At 38.5% G+C, this 19,781-nt stretch overlaps 1 protein-coding gene across 9 annotated transcripts in view; it reads left to right on the plus strand.

Annotated features, from left to right (window-relative positions):
- ksr2 (kinase suppressor of ras 2) overlaps positions 1-19,781 on the plus strand; it is a 118,319-nt gene that overhangs the window by 42,049 nt on the left and 56,489 nt on the right. For all 9 annotated transcript variants that reach the window (XM_082170807.1, XM_082170806.1, XM_082170808.1 and 6 more), the window contains exon 6: positions 12,827-13,002. In XM_082170807.1, the coding sequence (XP_082026933.1) occupies positions 12,827-13,002 (176 nt within the window). The remainder of the gene's footprint in view (positions 1-12,826; positions 13,003-19,781) is intronic.

A 19,781-nucleotide genomic window follows, 5' to 3' on the forward strand; every position in this document is an offset into this window, starting at 1 on the left:
AGAGTGTGTATATGCGTGGGAACGGCTGTCTTTATGGCAAATGTTAAGCACTCCTTTATTTATTCTGATGAGCTCGGGAGACTCTGATGGAGAAATGGAGTAAATACTGGAGAGAGGACTGGGAACAGGGTGGAATATGGAGGAGGCGCATAAATCACGCTGTGAAGCCTTTTCTTCAAGTAATTCCACCATGGATTACTTGAAATTGGGAAATTTGCATCCGCCTCAATGCGAGCTGCTGTGTTTGGATTGATTAGGCCTGTTACCTCCCCTTTACTCCTTCTCCCTGCACATCTCTCTTTTAATGAGAGTGTTTTTTTTTTATTTGCTGAAAACTTTTGAAATGAGATGAGGAGCAGACCTGTGTTTGATCATCGTGTTTAGTTCAGGGCTATTGAGGCGTCTGGGAATCTAAAGAATATGGAAATAGGATCATGTCTCTTGGGCTTACAAAAGTCATACAAAAATGAGAGAATCAAGCATATTATGATGCAAGGGAATGCCAATACACAATTTGTGTAGATGTATATAAATATTAGATTTGTATTAACATTGTATAAACTCAAAGCCAAACATTTTGCAAGCATTCAAATAAGACCATTTTTAGTTGCGCAGTCATACTGATCTTTGTATAAAGACTTTCCATATTAAATGAACAGTTCAGGGTTATATTTGAAAATTCTAAGTAATGTATTATCATGCAGATGAGTCATTGAATAAAGAATAAATACACACAGACAGAATCACCTTTCCACAATGAAAAGTAATTTACATAAAATTTGTAAGTGATGTGTGATGAAATCTTTTCTAAATTTCTGGTTCAGGGAAATGGATTTCTTTTTCCTAATATTGTACTTTCCTCAACATTTAGACCTAACAGCAAATGTTTGTTCTTGGCCAGTGGAAGATTGAAGTTGCAAATGAACAAAGGGCTTTCTGTGTTTTTGAGTTGTCTAGTCATTTTTTTAAATAGTAATTGTGAAATAGAGTGACTGAGGCTGCTGTTGAATCATGTATTAACTGTGTGTTTTTAGAGGTTAGTGAAGAAGTGAACAGAACTCATTATACTGGTATTTTGACATTTAAAGGAATAATTCACTTCAAAATGAAAATTCTGTCATCATTTACTCACCCTCAAGTTGTTTCAAACCTGTATGAATCTTTTTCTTCTGCTGAACACAAAAGAAGATATTTTGAAGAATGTCGGTAATCAGACAGTTGATGGACCCCATTGACTTCCATAGTAGGAAAAAAATACTATGCAAGTCAATGGGTCTCATCAACTGTCTGGTTACCGACATTCTTGAAAATATCTTCTTTTGTGTTCAGCAGAAGAAAGAAATTGATTTGAAACAACTTGAGAGTGAGTAAATGATGACAGAATTTAATTTTGAAGTGCACTATTCCTTTGAGCCACACATAGAAATGTGTATATATCATTACGTTAGTGTCAAAGACTGCATTTCCCATTATCATCCCTGGCACCTAACCACACACACCTGGAACTCATCTAGCCCTCATCACCAGCATTGTCTGACCTCGGCTGAGTCCGAAATCGCCCCCATACCCTTAAATAGGGCACTATTTGAGGGGACAGCCGTTTGTAGTGGTGTCTAAATCCATAATACACCTTAACGAGTGTACTCATTCAATCCCACAATGCACTGCACTATCGTGTGTACAACCGATAGAGAATTAAAAAAGGCACAGCAGTGCTGTGCAGTCTTAAAAGCTCTTTTAATGGCCTCTCTCTTCAAAATGTGCACGAACAGCTCATAAATCCTCATGTCTAATAGAGTCCCAATACTATCTGAGTCAGGACAAACCTGTTCCTCTCTCAAGACACAAATCACGACTCTAATGCTGACCTCCACCTGAACTCCGATCTGGTCAAATTTCCCAATTCTCATTATCATACATTTTAATGTTTTATTTTTGAGTTTGCAATTCTCTGTATTATCATTAAAGATTCTCCATGCTGTATTACAATCACCATGATTTAAAAAAATGTATTAATAAATTTGCATTGTAGCACTAGCACATTAAATACAGAACAAATACTACCAGGATGTATAAATTCTTTACATTTTAATTGATAAATACTTTTTCACAGACTGTGATGATGCGTTTCCACAGTTTTTAACATTTTAAAATCTTTAAATGTTATATTTTCATTATTAAAAAATGTGATGTAAATTTATAACAAAATACATTGTGTTTCATTACCTTAGCATTAAATTTGATAAAACTAGTTTATAAGTTAGTTTGCTGTGCGAGTGTTTCTAATGCAACGGCAAATCTGTTATCTGAGCAAATGTAATGCAAAAAATATATATTTGTTGTAGTTTCAGTTCACCAGCATTTTACAAAACTATATGATGACTTCCGCTTCTGAAAAACCCGGAAATGTGAAAAGGGTCCATGTAATTTTTGTTCTTTGCATTTTTTCCTTTTCAGTTTTGGGTGAAAGAAGACCTGAGTGTGTTCTTGACAGGCGTCACGAGTTTCACTCAGCCACAGTTTTTTTTCTTACAGTGAATCTGACTTTCTCCCTTGCATTTTCTATGTATTATATGTGCTAGGGCCTAGGCTGTAAATCTCCCTCCACATGTGTTTAAGCACTGTGTGTTTGAGGGATCGGGCCATTAAGCAAACCTCATCCATGTTAATGCCAGCCTTTTCTTTCTCCGTCCCATTAATGAGCGGTCAGGTTAAAGGCGTATAAGCACCAGTGTGGCCGGTTTCCTTTCCCCAGTCTGGCCTTCGTAATGAGCCGCTCTCTTCTCCCTCCTGCACAAATTGGAGTCATGATTGCGAATTTAAATGAGTGTTTAAGAGGGACCGGCCTCAGTTGCATCCCTGCGTATTATTGATTTATCACAGCCGTGAACTACTGACGGGAGTCGAGCTGTCGGACACAAACCTGCCAGGAGACCCTGAACGGGTATCTGGAGACCAGCTATATCAATGAATCAGATCCCACTTCCTATCTGCCTTTCATCTCGGTGATATGTATGCAGTGCAGTCTGACTGAGATCTGAATTATTACTTCCATCACAGTAGGAAATGTTGCTCATTTAAAGAGACACACACTCATTTATTAGATTGTTATGAAATTCCCTTTTATATAATATCGCTTTTTCTTTTTTTCACTGTACTTATTAGCTTAATAAGAAAAGAAGAAAAAGTCATAACAGATTATTAGCCTTTCTTCCCCTTCAGAAATTCACCATGGTAACTATTGTTTCCACCAAAGTGTCATAGTTAATGTTGCTTGTTATTTTTAGGTGATTCAAAAAACAAAAAGTGTGAGAAATAATGATATAGTGTTTATTAGCTGTTGATTGGCATTTTATCTGAAACTATGGTTAGCATGGAAAGTTTTTGTTTTTAGTTTAGGTCATTTGTTAAAGTGCCCCTATTATGCTGTTTTAAAGTTTCCTAATGTTGTTTTGGAGTCTCCTACAACAGGTTTACATGCATCAAAGGTCAAAAAACTGTTTCATTTTCTCATAATATACATTTGCACATCATCACATTTTCAATGATTCTCAAACGACTCGTCAGATGAATCAATCTCTCTAAATCCCTCCTTTTCACAAGCTACTCTGCTCTGATTGGCCAGACAGCTCAGTCTGTTGTGATTGGTCTACCGCGTGCAGCACATGTATCGAAAACAAAAACGCCCTTTGCCATAACAATGTCAGCTCTGAGTGTCCTGAGGCTTCATACACCGTAAACTAAACACAGTAACGAATAATGACGTAGATTGTACCATATCAATCTGAGCGCGAGTCCAATAATGAAACATTGGAAGAACTAGTTATTCAGCCCGAACCTCCATCGCAAGGACAACTCGAGCAGGACGTTTCTCAGTGATACGCTTCTCAGTTTGAGCTACATTATGAGATGTTGCAACTGTAATTCCTCACCATCAGCATTAATAAGTGCATGTCCATCAAACAAACCGATTATTTTACTTGTACTTATTTATTTACTGAGTATTTTTCTAATTTATTGCGGTAAACATGTGGAAACTGTATCAATAACACTTCGTAAAAGTCTAAAGTAGTCGCTGACAGGCACGTAGGAGATATGGCAAGGTGACTTAGCGTCTCATTCCCTCTTCAGGGAACTGAGGTTACAGTTGTAACCGAGGCATTCCGTTTCAAGGGAACTCGCGCTGTGTCGGATTGACCCTGAGGGAACATCTATACCAACGCCACCATAGCGACAAGTGTCTGTCCAGTGTGAAATCGCGAGGAGCAGCACTAGGACGAGAGCACCTGGGACCCTGGTGTAGAGTCCAAGTTCAAAGAATAGAGCCTCACAAATGTGTGCGGTGAGGACCACCCTGCCGCATCACAAACATCTTGGAGAGCAACTCCTGATATAAGGGCCTTGGAGGCCACCATACTCCTAGTAGAGTGGGAACGGACAGCCAGGTGAAGGCTATCCGGCCGACTCATAAGCAAGTGAGATAGCTTCGACCACCCACTTGCTCATTCTTTGCTTAGATGCAGGGGACCCTTTGTTAGGGGGCCCGAAATATACAAACAGCTGTTTAGATTGGCGCCACAGGGCAGCTCTGCGGACATAGGCATCTAGCGCCCGAACTGGGCATAGCAGATTATTCTTTTCCTGGTCCGAGTACTGGAAAGGAGGAGGACAAAAGGCCTGCAGCATAATAGATCTGGCCACGTTAGTAGTGACCTTTGGAACATAGCCTGGTCTAGGATGAAGTAACGCTTTAACCATGCTAGGTGCAAATTCCAAGCACAAGGGTGCAACCGACAGTGCTTGCAAATCTCCTATCCTTTTAAGAGAAGTGATAGCGAGGAGGAACAAAGCTTTCAAGGGCAGAAACTTGTTCGGAACCTCCTCCAATGGCTCGAAGGGAGCCAGGGAAAGGCCTTGAAGGACAATGGCCAGATCCCATGTCGGCACCCTGGTACGAAATGCAGGCCTCAGCCTCAGAGTACCACGGAGGAAACGAGACACCAACGGGTCTTTACCCAAAGACATTCCACCCAAAGGAATGCGGTAAGCACCTATGGCCACCACATAAACCTTTAAAGTGGACGGGGATAGACCTGCAGTGAACCGCTCCTGCAGGAACTCCAGCACTATACCAACCGGGCAGTTAACTGGGTCCAACTGACGGTCACTACACCATGAAGGGAAAACTCTCCACTTCAAGGCATAAAGTTTCCTCGTGGAAGGAGCTCTGGAATGTAGAATGGTCTCCACAACCTCAGTTGAGAGACCCGTCCCTATGAGCTAGGCCCCCTCCGGGGCAAGCCCACAGGTTCCACAGTTCTGGTCGGGGGTGAACAATCGAGCCCCCTGCTTGGGACAGAAGGTCCCTCCTGATGGGTAACTCCAGCGGAGGCCCGTTGAGGAGAGACAGTAGATCGGGGAACCATACTCGGCACTGCCACCGCGGGGCTATAAGAAGTAGGCAAATCTGCAGAACTCTCTCCAGAACTCCCGGGAGCAGAGCGATTGGGGGAAAAGCATACAAACGTAGTCTCAGCCACATTTGTACCATAGCATCCAGTCTGAGAGGAGCTGGATGTGTGAGGGAGAACCAAAGTGGACAGTGAGACGTCTCTCGAGACGCAAACAGATCCACTTGTGCCTGGCCGAACACCCTCCATATCTGCTCCACCACCTCGGGGTGGAGCCTCCATTCCCCACGCCTCTGCCCTTGTCTCGACAGGATGTCTGCTCCTATATACCACAGGAGGATTTGGTGTGCCAGTTTGCAGAGTGGACGCGAGCGCAAACCCCCCTGGTGATTTATATAGGCGACCATTGATGTGTTGTCTGTGCGGACAAGCAGAGATCTGCGAGGAAATTCTTTAGAGCAAGAAATACAGCCAATATCTCCAGACGGTTGATGTGCCATGAGAGATGGTGGTTCCTCCACATACCCTGAGTTGAGCGCCCTTCTAAGATCGCTTACCAGCCCGTGAGAGAGGCATCTGTCATTAGCATCTAGCATCTGGGACAGGAACCAAGGTTTCTTCTACATAGCCAGTGCACGTAAGCACCACCATGTAACCCTGATCATGTGAAAGGGGTTGCCCCTCGGGGAAAGCCCTCTGGTCCTGAGCCACCACTACAGGGGTCTCATGTACAACAGTCCAAAAAGTATCACGTTGGACGCTGCTGCCATCAGACCCAATAGTCTCTGAAACTGTTTGACAGTGAGTGACTGGCCTAGCTTTATTCTTTTCACAGCCGAAAGGATGGACTCTATGCGTGCTTGTGACAGGCGTGCCTGCATCGGCATTGAGTCCCAAACCACGCCTAGAAAGGTGGTCCTCTGTAGTGGAGAAAGCACACTCTTCTTGGCGTTTAGCCGTCTTGTATGTGGCACGATTTGTCTGTGTTAACATTTTGAACTTTAGCTGCATGATGTTTCATTCAGCACTCGAAAATCCAAAATGGGACGCAACCCCCCACCCTTATTTGGAACTATGAAATACCGGCTGTAGAACCCGGCTTCCTTTTTGGAGGGAGGTACATATTCTATGGCCCCTTTCTCTAACAGGGTTTTCACTTCTTGTTCCATTACCAGAACCTGCTCGGGGCCCACCACGGTGGATAGGACCCCCATAAACCTGGGCGGGCGAGACCCAAAACTGAATTTGATATCCTTTTTCTATGGTCTGCAGGACCCAACTAGAAACATTTGGCAGTAGCTTCCACGCTGCCAAAAATTCTACTAGTGGTACCAGCCTCTCGAGACTGGCCTCTGATTTTTGTTGTGCAATTAGCCCGACGCCCTGTAACGGCGAACTGGCAGGGAACGACCGACCTGACTGCTATGGAGCCCTCCTTGGAGGGGGCGGGCATCCCGAGGCCACTATGTTTCCGGGTGGTCCTTGAGATATGTGCTCGCCGGAGACCTCTGCGCCCTGAAGCACACGAGGTGGCAGGGTTGGCAACTCCCCTGCCCTCATCCATCTCTCCTAACAACTCAGCTTGGTAGGCCTGCAGCAGTGACATAGTGTGAAGGCATGCTGCAGCCTGGCCAGCAGCTGTGTAAGCTTTACCCACCAGTGATGATGTGGTTCTGACTGGCTTAGTGGGTAATGCCGGGGACTTTAGGGAAGATGCCGCTTCGGGGTAGAGATAGTTCCACTTTTGGCATCTCCCCATAACTCTGCTCTTTATAGTTAGATATAGAGGACTAATTAGAAGTTTGTGCACTGTACACTCTAAATGAATCCGGTTTCTCCCATGATCTCGACACCTCAGTGTGAAGATCGGGGAAAACGGTAGGCCCTGGCATTGAGGTTGTGAATGTGAAGGCAGGAAATACTCAATCTCTCAACCGCTCTTGTCACAACCTCAACCAGCTCTTCAAATGCATGAGACTGAGGTGGCGAATCTTCCGATTGTATTTGGCTGAAAGAAGAAAGTTATATACACCTAGGATGGCTTGAGGGTGAGTAAATTTTGGGATAATTTTCATCTTTGGGTGATACTGACTAACCCTTTAACCTTTTAATGTGTAATAAATGCTGTAGAAGTATTGTTCATTCTTAATTCATGTTAACTAAAGTAGTCAACTAATGTTACCTAATGAAACCTTATTGTAAAGTGTTACCTTATTCTCACTCTTTCATAATCTTGCACAACAGTTGCAGACGAACGTAATTACAAACTTTGTTTGTTCTCATTTACAGTCTATGTTGTGAGTCTCTTGCTCTTTTTTTGAATATAAAACCTTAAGTAGATAAATTATATTGCCCTCCTGCTCCTCTCCTTCACCTTTATATGGCACATTTTCCCACTGTTCTGCAGAGCAGAGTTGCAAATAATGAGCGTAGCTGAGGTGTAATGAAGCTTAACTATCCCTGTTCCTCCCTATTAGCACTGCTCTTACTGAGGGGAGAGTCCACGGTAGGCATTACGCTCCAGTCTCACATAACCAGTCTAGCGGCATTGAGTTCACTGCTCATTACTGCATAGTCCAGAGAGAAGAACCGCCCACCTAGGCAGGAAGATGCCATTTGACCGATATAAAGTGGCCAGCTGCAGTTTGCTTCAATAATGTGATGTTTATGGGCAGATTTTGTGTCACAGGGCAGGGTTGTGCGCTATTCAGAATTGAATTGAGAATGCCTTTTGAATTCCAATCCAATTAGTACATTTATTTGAGGTAGCAAATAGATAGCGAATACATAATTGCAATTCAAATTTGAAAGGATGTAAAATTAAAACAAATTCATATAACTAATTTTTAACTATACTGAAAACAAACAATTGCAAAGAAACAGTAAGTAACACTTTGGATTAAACATGACATTTTTGAAGTAGAAAAACTGATTTTTTTTTTTTTCTGTAAAATGTTATTTACAACTTTACTGCAAAAAATTCAAATGGAAACAAGATTATTTTTCTTTCCCCATTGGTAGATTCTTTTGCTTGTTTTAAGCAAAAACTCATTTAACTTAGATTTTTTTTTTTTTTTTACCGGAAAACAAGACATAATATCTACAGCCATTTTACTTATTTAGTGAATGCATCTTTATTTAAGAATGTATAGATATTTGGATGGGAAACAAGACAAAAATACTAAGAAAAGTATTTTTCGCAGTGTTTGAAAAATGATTTTTTACAGTGTGGAATAGGAAATTTTGTCAATATATGAATCTTGGCTTGACAAAGTCTTGTTTGAAAGTTTTGAAATAAGATGGATGGCTGGATAGATTGATGGAAAGATGGATAGATGAGGCCCATACATAAATACACAGTATATAACTGTTAAATTACTCTGCTAAAGTAACAGGTTTTTTTTTCCGATTATATGGTGCTATTGCTCATACTTAGGGTTAGTGATTTGAACAAACATATTGTGAAAGTTGTGTTCACTGTCTCCTTACCTGATATGAGCACTGTTAGAATCACATGTGCATGATTTCTAAAAATAACTGTTGTAGAAAAGCTAATTGGTTTTCATTTTGTAGAAATGGCCTCAAGTTACTAGCTGCTTGATTATTTTCTCTTTAAAATATAGTTTCTGAGGTTTGGAGTAACAGCATGTCAAGGTCTCTCCGTCACGTTTCCTGCTTGCGTCATGTTCCAAAACCTTCAGTACTGCATCACACTCACTCACTCACTCACTCACTCACTCACTCACACACTCACACACACACACACACACACACACTCAAGAACATCTGCTGTCAGTATGTGTCATGTCCACACACTAATGCCTTGCGCGCTTGGACACTTTCATATCATTGTCATCAGTGACAGCATTGCCACACACACACAAAACAAACAGATCATTTTCAAAAATCTTTGACAGCTCTACAAAAACAACACGCTCACCGGGGCTGCTTTCATTGACAGAGTCAGTAAAGCATTGGAGTTGCATTATTTTCCCTCTTTGGGAATAAATGTTGTTTATATGTAAAACTATACACTAATACAATATATGCTATTAATATACATTCTTTTTATATATAAAAATTGTTTTTTTGTTATTTTATATTTCTAAAAAGTAATAGAAATTATACATTTTAAATTCTATTCCTTTTTTCAAAAACAAATGTACGGAATTTTTTTTTTTAAGGATAGTTCCCCCACAATTGACAATTCTCATTCAAAAATGCATCATGACAATATTAGATTTTTCCCCAAAATGTACTGTTTATTCCTGTGGTTTATTACTTATATTCAAAGATATGTAATTCATTTGTTTTGTTTTTGTTTATATTATTTTATTTTATTTTATTTTATTTTATTTTATGCTTTACATCGAAAGGGATAGTTCCACCCAAATTGACAATTCACATGCAAAAATGCATCATGAGAATAATGAAATTATTTTAATTAGAACATTCTCTTTATTCCTGTGGCCTGTAGGTCAGTGATATGGAAATTATATATTAATATATTCAATTTATTGACTTTATTGAATAGACACTATTTTTAAAGTCTATTCAATGATTTGGTTATGGTTGAATTATCTTCAGTTTGGGGGCCTTTCTCAAATGTCACGTTATTTAATTACAATTTGTATCAATCAGTCGACTGCCCTATCGATTTTTGTTTTGTTTTAACATCCATGTCAGACCTCACATGGTGTAATATTTTTATCAAATGTCAGACTATTTGGCACTTTACTCCTAGTCTTAAACCGCAAGACAATAAAATAAAGAAAGCAAGATGGCAAAAAAAGCTAAACGTATAAAAGAAAGAATGAAAATCTGTCATCAGTAGTTTACTGCCAGTCTATTTGTTTGTTTTTCTGCTGTTCTCTGTCTCCCTTTTTTCTTTGCTTTTGCGTTCACACACCTCACCGTTCTGCTTATCCCTGCACAATAAGAAAGCTTCTCTCACACACACTGTCAGGATTTGTCATATCCACACACTAATGCATTGTGCTCGCCTCTCAGAGTCCTGCACATCGTTGTCATCGGTGGTAGACACGCAAACATGCTCACAATGCACCAAAACATCCAACCATTGCTGAACATTAGTTCCCTTTTTTGGATTATAATAAATCTTTTTACTAAAAAGAATCTTCATGTTTATGATTTGCATTATTTTTTTGAAGAGTTCCCATTTTAATTCGCTATTAGTTTACATGTCTGCATCTCCCTCCTAGTTCAAAGCTTTATAAACTTCAATGCTTTTACCAAAAGGACAACACATTAAAACAGGGTAAAATCAAATGTAATGTGTTCATTGATTACATTTAGAAGTGGGTTCAGAGAGTGATCTGACCAATGAAAAGAACCAATCAGGGATGGTTTGATGCTCACACTTTTCTTTTGATGTCAACTCAAGCTCTTTCTAATATGGTAAAAAAAAATGTGCAGTCTAGTTAGACTTTAATATTGGGTTGTCAAACACAAATTTGGCTTGTGAAGGAGTTCAATCTGGGCCAGAAGATAATTTGAGAGAAAAAAAGACTTATATGTTGAATTATAGTATGCTGTTCATTTATTATATCAGTATGATACATTCATAATGTTGTATCATGGAGAATGTTGTATGCAGGACAGATACACTTTTTAATTTGATGTGTTATGTGTTAGGGATAGTTCACCCGAAAATGAAAATGTTGTCATCATTTACTCACCCTTAAGTTGTACCAAACCTGTATGAGTTTCTATTTTCTGCTGAACACAAAAGAATATATTTGGAAGAATATGGGTAACCAAACCATTTACTTCCATAGTATGGGGGTTAAATAATACTGTGGAAGTTAATGTGGCCATCAACTGTTTGGTTATAGACATTCTTCGAAATATCTTTTCGAAGTCTATACCATTATTATGTTGATTATTAAAATGATAGACTTAATGAATTTAAGAGAAAGGTGACATGATGATATTCTCTGAACAGTAAGACATCTGTCCTTGCAAACATGCTCCCACCCATTAGTTTCAGAAAACTGCTTAACAGAAGTGCATCGAAGTTTATATATATTCTCTTTATATATATATATCGCTTGTCATGCTTTGGAAATGAGAATAGTGGTCAAATCCAATAAATCCTCGCCAAAACATGGCATGGACCACTTTGTAGCTGCATTTCTTCCACTTCTTAATAATTAATGTATACATTTAACATAGCAAGTTATTAACAACAACATTATAGTTATTATACATAATTTTCCTGAACATATGTCATAACATAAAGTCATAACAATAACAAGACATAACATAAATATATTTCAGTGGTGTATGAGAGATGGGCAATCCGCCAAATGAGGTGCTGGATCGTATATCAGAGGCGCCGGATCCAGCTTTTTCTGGCACAAATTAAGCCCTGGGTATAATGTGTTTTTTTAATTGCTGACTGAGCCTTGATGATAACCTGTGGTCTTTTTATTCTTTTGCAAACAAACGGTTTCTCACAGATGCTACAAACAACTTTGTTTAACAGTGTTAGATTGTGAGAAGCACAGCTACAAAAACTGTAGCATGAAATGTCTTGTTATAGCCTACATGAGTTTAGGATTATGACGAAAATCATAATTTGAGTTCCTTTAAATGCTTAAATTAATACAATTTACATTATAATGCCAATGCTTGCTTTGTGAGATATTTCGATTGCATTTTAATCACTGAAGCGGTCAATGCAAGTTGACACGACTGAGCCCTGCAGTTCATCGCAAGCTCACTGACTGTGTGTTAAAAATGCTGCTTTATTCGCAAAATGTTTTTTAGTTTTTATTTGATCTTACACAATGTCTAATCTAGTTTTTCACAAATCCCCCCAAAAATTCAAATGATCAATGGTACTTTGTGAAAAGAAGTACAACATAAAACCTTGTTGATTAGGATCAGTTGTCATTACTGAAGGGCCTAGCGAGTAATTTCTCTAATCATTCTCTTAACTTACTAATCAGTTACATTTTACATTTACATTTATTCATTTAGCTGACGCTTCTATCCAAAGCGACTTACAATTGCTATATATGTCAGAGGTCGCACGCCTCTGGAGCAACTAGGGGTTAAGTGTCTTGCTCAGGGACACATTGGTGTCTCACAGTGGATTCGAACCCGGGTCTCTCACACCAAAGGCATGTGTCTTATCCATTGCGCCACCACCCCTATACACGCTACAACGCTCAACCAACCCTAATCACGTCATTTTAAATAGTTCTTTCTCTCTTTTTTTGTGCATCCTTACATGAGCATGTGGGTTTACTTATGTTGAGTTTTGAAGCTAAATCTGTCATGGAGCTTGATGTGCAAGTGTGTGTTTGGAAACTAGATAAAACATTGTAAACATTGTGATCTTGTCTTATTTTGGGCTCATTTGTTTTTTTCTCTAACTCTCTTTGTAGAACAAAAAAAAAGAACAAGCCGTTGAACCTGAAGATCCACAGCAGTGTTGCTGGGAGCTGTGAAAACTTGCCGACCCAGCGCTCTCCTCTCCACTCCGACCACTCACTTCGCTCCTTCTTTTTCCCTAATTTTGTCCCTTCGACACCACCGGTTCACTCCGACACCCCCTCAGCAAGTGAGTAAACGCATCCATTCACCTCTGTGTAGGACAACACATTATTTTGGGTTCTCCTTTCAGTCCTATACCTTAAACACAGTTGATGATAAGTTAACTTCTGAATAACCTTGCATGGTGCGTGTGATCCTTTGCTTGTAAATAAACACATGCAAATATCCAGATTGAGAACACCAAAGCAATCTGCCGTCATCATCATATCAAGTAAACACTGAAGCATAAAGGATGCTTTACCCAAAGATACACTACTGATTGAAATGAATGAATAATATATAATATATATTTATTTATTAATTATATAATACCTTACAGAATATTAGTTTAGGTCAATGGGTAATCTGAATTCACCTTTGCTTTTTTTTCTTAATGCATGTTCCTGGTCTTATTGTGCACATTATTCCAAAGAAAAAAGTTTTGACTTCATAATCTTTCATTCAATTTGAATAACTTCCTCTGCTTAATGTCCTTTTCTGCACCTGCCTCTATTGTGGTATGAAATGCTCACTTAAACCTTTTTGATTTTTGAGTGAAATCCATGGATTTTTTTAAACGTTTGAACAAAAACCATTCTGATAAAAAAAAAAGAAGAAAGTTTTTGCTCATTGAATATCCTGTATCATATCGCCTACTAGAATTAAAATGGGTTGTAAAGTATGATTCATGTTGAGAATTGTCTTTTCAAATTCATAAGAAATATACTTAAGAAATGCTTAGTATTTACTTATTACTTAAAGGCATAATTCACCCAAAAATTTAAAATTCTGTCATCAATTTCTCTCATGTCGTTCCAGACCCGTAAGACTTTCTTTCATCTTTGAAACATCAATTTGTCCCTCCATTGAAAGCATGCTTGCACTTCCATTTGCCAGATTTGAGTGCACTATGTATGTTTGCTGATCAATGTTTAAAGGGATACTCCACTTTAAAATGAAAATTCTGTCATCATATACTCACCCTCATGTTGTTTCAAACCTGTATGAATTTCTTTCTTCTGCTGAACAGAAAGGAAGATATTTAGAAGAATGTCAGTAACCAGACAGTTTCTGGTACCATTGACTTCCATAGTTGGAAAAAAATATATACTATGGAAGTCAATGGTACCAGAAACTGTCTGGTTACTGACATTCTTCTAAATATCTTCCTCTCTGTTCAGAAGAAGAAAGAAATTCATAAAGGATTGAAACAACATGAGGGTGAGTATATGATGACAGAATTTTCATTTCAAAGTGGAGTATCCCTTTAATGTGAATAAAAGCCTAAATTAAATCTGTTCATCATATAAAGGGATCGTGTCTCTTCAGAAGACTTGGATTAAACTGCTCGATTCTTTTGGACTTCTTTACCAATCTCCTTGAAGCATCACAGTTTTGGGTGAATAGACTTTCAATGGAGGGGCAGAAATCTCTTAGATTAATTTGTGTTCTGAAGTTGAACGGAAGTCTTATAGGTTTGAGGAGAAGAAATTGAAGACAGAATTTTCATTTTTGTTTGGACTAACCCTTTAAGTAATTAGTAAATCCTATGCATTTCTTCTATCTACTTTCCCTGATCTGAATTTCTTTAAGAGTAACATTGTTCAGCTTTATCCCATGTGCGTGTTTAAAGACATTGAAACTCTTCTAGGTTGGTCAACACCATTAGATCACAGTAAGTGTAGACAGATGTCTGATGACGCATGTCGGGCAATTACAACTTTCTTTGTCGTTTCCTTTCACAATGTGACTTCCCTTCTCATCACCTATTAAAGGGCAGCGTCCCAAACCTACACGTGTCCCAGGACACCTGGCAGCGTGTAAGCGCATATTGTCCAAGCCCAATATCTACACCGGGGGCCTCTTAGCGTGGGCTATTAGAGGAATAATGGGCCGAACGGAAGCAGTGTGGATGTGAGAAGACTGGGAATGACACAAGAGTGACGTAAAAGACTGAGATTGGAATGACATTATCATACAGATGGAGGGAAAAGTTTTGACTGCTTATTTCCAGAATTATGAATGATAGACCCCCTCCAAGTTTTAGCAATCAGCTGAATGCTTTGTACATTGTACATACATCCAGAGAGGTAACTGATTTATTTTTTATTTCATTTTATTTTAATTTCATTTTATTTTAATTTCATTTTATTTTAATTGTATTTCTAGTTAGTCATTTTAGTGCTTCGACCTAAACTAAATGAAAATTAGAAATGTTGCCTTGGCAACTAACAGAAATACGTTTTTTCATATAATATTTATATATTGTTATATTTCAATGAATATAGAGGTATTAATAGTTAATAGTAGTATTAGTAGTTTTTGATAATAGTAGTTGACGATAATAACCAGTGTTGGGAGTAACACATTACAAGAAACGTGAGTTACATAATCAGATTACTTTTTTCAAGTAAAGTAATGCACTACTTTTAAATTTACAGAGGCGTTTTGTGCGCTGTGTAAACATGTCAAGTCAAGTTTATTTATATAGCGCTTTTCACAATACAGATTGTATCAAAGCAGCTTCACAGTATTAAATTAAAATAATACATCAATGTTTGTTTCTAGTGGAAAACGTCCACGTTTGGTAATGCTGATCAATAGTATTGTTGATTGATTAATTAAATTAAATATCCCCAAATATCCCCATATAACATGATCGTCATTGTAGTTCTAGACTACATGGTAACTTGCATATTACGTACTGCTGTAATATGTCATGCAGCGCCGCGTTATCGACCAGGCAGAACAATCCTTCCATCCACCATAGATAATTTCTCAAATTGCTTATCTAATTTGTCTCAGCTGCTGCCTGAACCCAAACAAACAGATGAACTAGAAGAACTAACTAGCACTATGAGCACCATTCTCTCTAGAACATTGGATGTGGTTGCACCTATTAAATTAAAAAAGGTCAGAGAGAAAAATAAAGCACCATGGTATAACAATACTACGCATGTTTTAAAGAGAGAAACCCGTATTTTAGAGCGTAAATGGAAACAAACTAATTTAGAGGTCTTTAGAATCGCGTGGAAAGACAGTATGTCACGTTATAAAAAGGCCCTAAAAGCGGCCAGGGCTGAGCACCTCCGCAAACTAATAGAAAACAACCAAAATAATACAAGGTTTTTATTTAACACCGTGGCTAAACTAACAAATAAACAGACGTCACCCGAACAAAATATCCCGTTACAGTTCAGTAGTAATGATTTCATGAACTTCTTCACTGAGAAAATAGAAAGCATCAGAACCACAATTGTAAACGTTCAATCTTCAATCGCGCCTTATAATTCAGCTTCAATTATCACCCCGCAAGAACAATTACAGTGCTTTACAACTATAGAACAAAAAGAGTTAAATAAACGTATCACTTCATCTAAAACAACAACATGTTTATTAGATCCTATACCAACTAAACTACTGAAAGAAGTGTTACCTGTAGTGGAAGAGCCTCTCCTCAATATTATTAACTCGTCTTTATCTCTAGGTCATGTTCCAAGAACATTTAAACTGGCAGTTATAAAACCTCTCATTAAGAAACCACAATTAGATCATTATAATCTAGCAAATTATAGACCCATTTCAAATCTTCCATTTATGTCTAAAATATTAGAAAAAGTGGTGTCCGCTCAACTGGGCTCTTTCTTGCAACAAAATGATATCTATGAAAAGTTTCAGTCTGGATTCAGACCGCATCATAGCACTGAAACTGCGCTCGTTAGAATCGCAAATGATTTGCTTTTGGCTTCTGACCAAGGCTGTATCTCAATGCTAGTTTTACTTGATCTTAGTGCTGCGTTCGATACTATAGATCACACAATACTCTTAGATCGACTACAAAATTATACTGGTGTTCAAGGACAAGCACTAAGCTGGTTCAAATCATACCTATCTGACCGCTACCATTTTGTCTATTTAAATGGAGAAAAATCGATCATAACTCCAGTAAACTATGGAGTGCCGCAGGGATCTGTGTTAGGCCCTCTGTTATTTTCAATATATATGATGCCACTTGGAAATATTATAAGGAAACATGGAATTAGTTTCCATTGTTATGCTGATGACACTCAAATATATATTTCATCAAGGCCGGATCAAAACGCAAAATTTTCCAAATTGACAGAGTGTGTTAAAGATATAAAAGATTGGATGACGCGTAATTTTCTATTATTAAATCCAGACAAGACAGAGGTAATACTTATCGGTTCAAAAAACCGCCCACAAAACCTCGCACAATACAACTTTAACATCATAGGATGTCCTGTTACTTTATCCGCTACAGTAAAAGACCTGGGTGTTATACTCGATTGCAACCTGTCTTTTGAAAATCATATTTCATATGTTACAAAAACAGCCTTTTTCCACCTTAGAAACATTGCTAAACTACGTAATATGCTATCAGTTTCTGATGCAGAAAAGTTAGTTCATGCATTCATGACCTCGAGACTGGATTACTGTAATGCCTTATTAGCTGGTTGTCCTGCATCCTCAATAAACAAGCTACAGTTAGTCCAAAATGCCGCCGCTAGAGTTCTTACGAGATCAAGAAAATATGATCATATAACACCGATTTTATCATCACTGCATTGGTTACCTATAAAGTTCCGTATTAATTACAAGGTATTGCTACTGACTTATAAAGCCCTAAACGGCTTAGCTCCAGTCTATTTAACGGATCTTCTATCGCCCTATAATCCATCGCGCTCTTTAAGATCACTAAATTCAAGGCTTTTGGTCATACCTAGGATATTCAGAACCACCAAAGGAGGGAGAGCATTTTCACATTTGGCTCCAAAACTCTGGAATAGTCTTCCTGATACTGTTCGTTGCTCAGACTCGCTCTCCCAGTTTAAAACTAGATTAAAGTCGCATCTCTTCAGCCAGGCATTCATATAATCCCACAGTTCAAACTACAATCCGGCCTCTAGCTCATAAATGCCAGAGGAGAACTGGCCCCCGACTGAGCCTGGGTTCTCCCAAGGTTTTTTTTCTCCATTAGGTCACCTGATGGAGTTTTAGGACACCATTAGGTCACTTGATGGAGTTTTTCGGTTCCTTGCCACTGTTGCCTTTGGCTTGCTCAGTTGGGGATATTTTGGGGATATTTAATTTAATTTCATCAATCAATAAATTCCTCTTGAAACAAACTTTGTTGTATTATTTAAATTTAATACTGTGAAGCTGCTTTGATACAATCTGTATTGTGAAAAGCGCTATACAAATAAACTTGACTTGACTTGACTAAATGTGAGCATCTCACAGATACAGATTCAGTATTCCTCGAAATGAATAAAAACAGTGAAATGCAAACTATTAAGCAAACTTGGAATAATTAAAATGTTGAATGACACCTAATTTATGTATTTAATCTCACTTTATTAACCAATGTCCTTGATGTTGATCTTCTATGATCCAATTCAATCATACTTACAGTATAAGCAAAAAACATCACATTTAAGTTTCATTGTTTTAAATGTATTTCTGTCCTGAGTAATTTCATTTTTGGTGTAAAAGGGCTTTTACATTGGCAAAAATAGAAATGTGTTATTTTGTTATTAAACAGCCCAGGTGAGAAAAAGTAATGCAAAAGTAACGTAACATATTATATTTCATAAAAGTAACTAATAATAACCTTGCTGTTAAGACAATTCTTTACCCAAACAACCAAATTCCTCCAGAGTTTGGGACGCAAGGGCTTGTTGTGAAACAGGATGAAAGAACGTTATAGTTGAATTTCCGATAAACCAGTTGCAGGTTTATAATCTCATTGGGTTTGTGGCAGCCTCTGTAATGGCATTACTTGCGTTCTGGACGTCCCGATGGGGCTCCAGGCCGGACGCGGTGGCAGTAACCAGGCCTCACGAGTGTCGTCAGCCCTGGTAATATGTCTGCTTTTTCTGCATGTGGTGACAGTATTATTGTACACAGCAAGCAACAGTGTGCCGGAGGCCTGTGCTTCACGGTTTCAAGCTTCTTGACATGCACACAGGATACAAGTAGTGTGTGCAATACTTTGAAATGATTACGTGCAGTTTAACTGTTAACTTTTAACATCACAACTGAAGAAAAAGTCGCTGTTTGGATTTAAATTGGCAAATGCTTAAGAGTCAATGATTGGATCATTATTGCAATGATTATTTTGTTTCTTGCATGTTATATGTTTGGCAACAGTTCTTCTAACACTAATTGATGGAGTGTGTAGCTTTTCATTTCTTAAACAACCATGCAGGAAGACACATCATGGCCATATTCCAGGATGACAATGTAAACATTCGTCAGACTCAATATTGTGAAAGAATGGTTGGGAGGGAGCATGAAGAATCGTTGAGTCCAGATCTTACATTCATTGAAAGTCTTTGGGATGTGCTGGAGTAGACTTTACAGAGTGTCTTGTCAATACAAGATCTTGACCAAAAATGTATACACCTCTTGATTGAAATAACATCACAACATTTATTTCCATCAAGAGGTTCAAACATTTTTGGTCTGGATCTTGTATTGACAATGTGTTAGATTGTCCTTTTGGATGAGATGTTAAACCGAGGTCCTGAATCTCTGTGGTCATTTAAAATTCCATGGCACTTCTCGTAAAGAGTAGGGGTGCGACTCCAGTGTCCTGGCCAATTTCCATCCATTGGCCCTTCCCAATCATGGCCTCCTAATAATCCCTTTCCATTGAATTGGCTCTATCACTCTCTCTCCGCTCCATCTATAGCTGGTGTGTGGCTGCCGTCGCATCATCCAAGTGAAGGCTGCACACTGATGGTGGTTGAGGAGAGATTCCCTGATATGATTGTAAAGCGTTTT

Source organism: Leuciscus leuciscus (assembly GCF_965113295.1).
Source record: "Leuciscus leuciscus genome assembly, chromosome: 5".
In the NCBI taxonomy this organism is placed as follows: domain Eukaryota; kingdom Metazoa; phylum Chordata; class Actinopteri; order Cypriniformes; family Leuciscidae; genus Leuciscus; species Leuciscus leuciscus.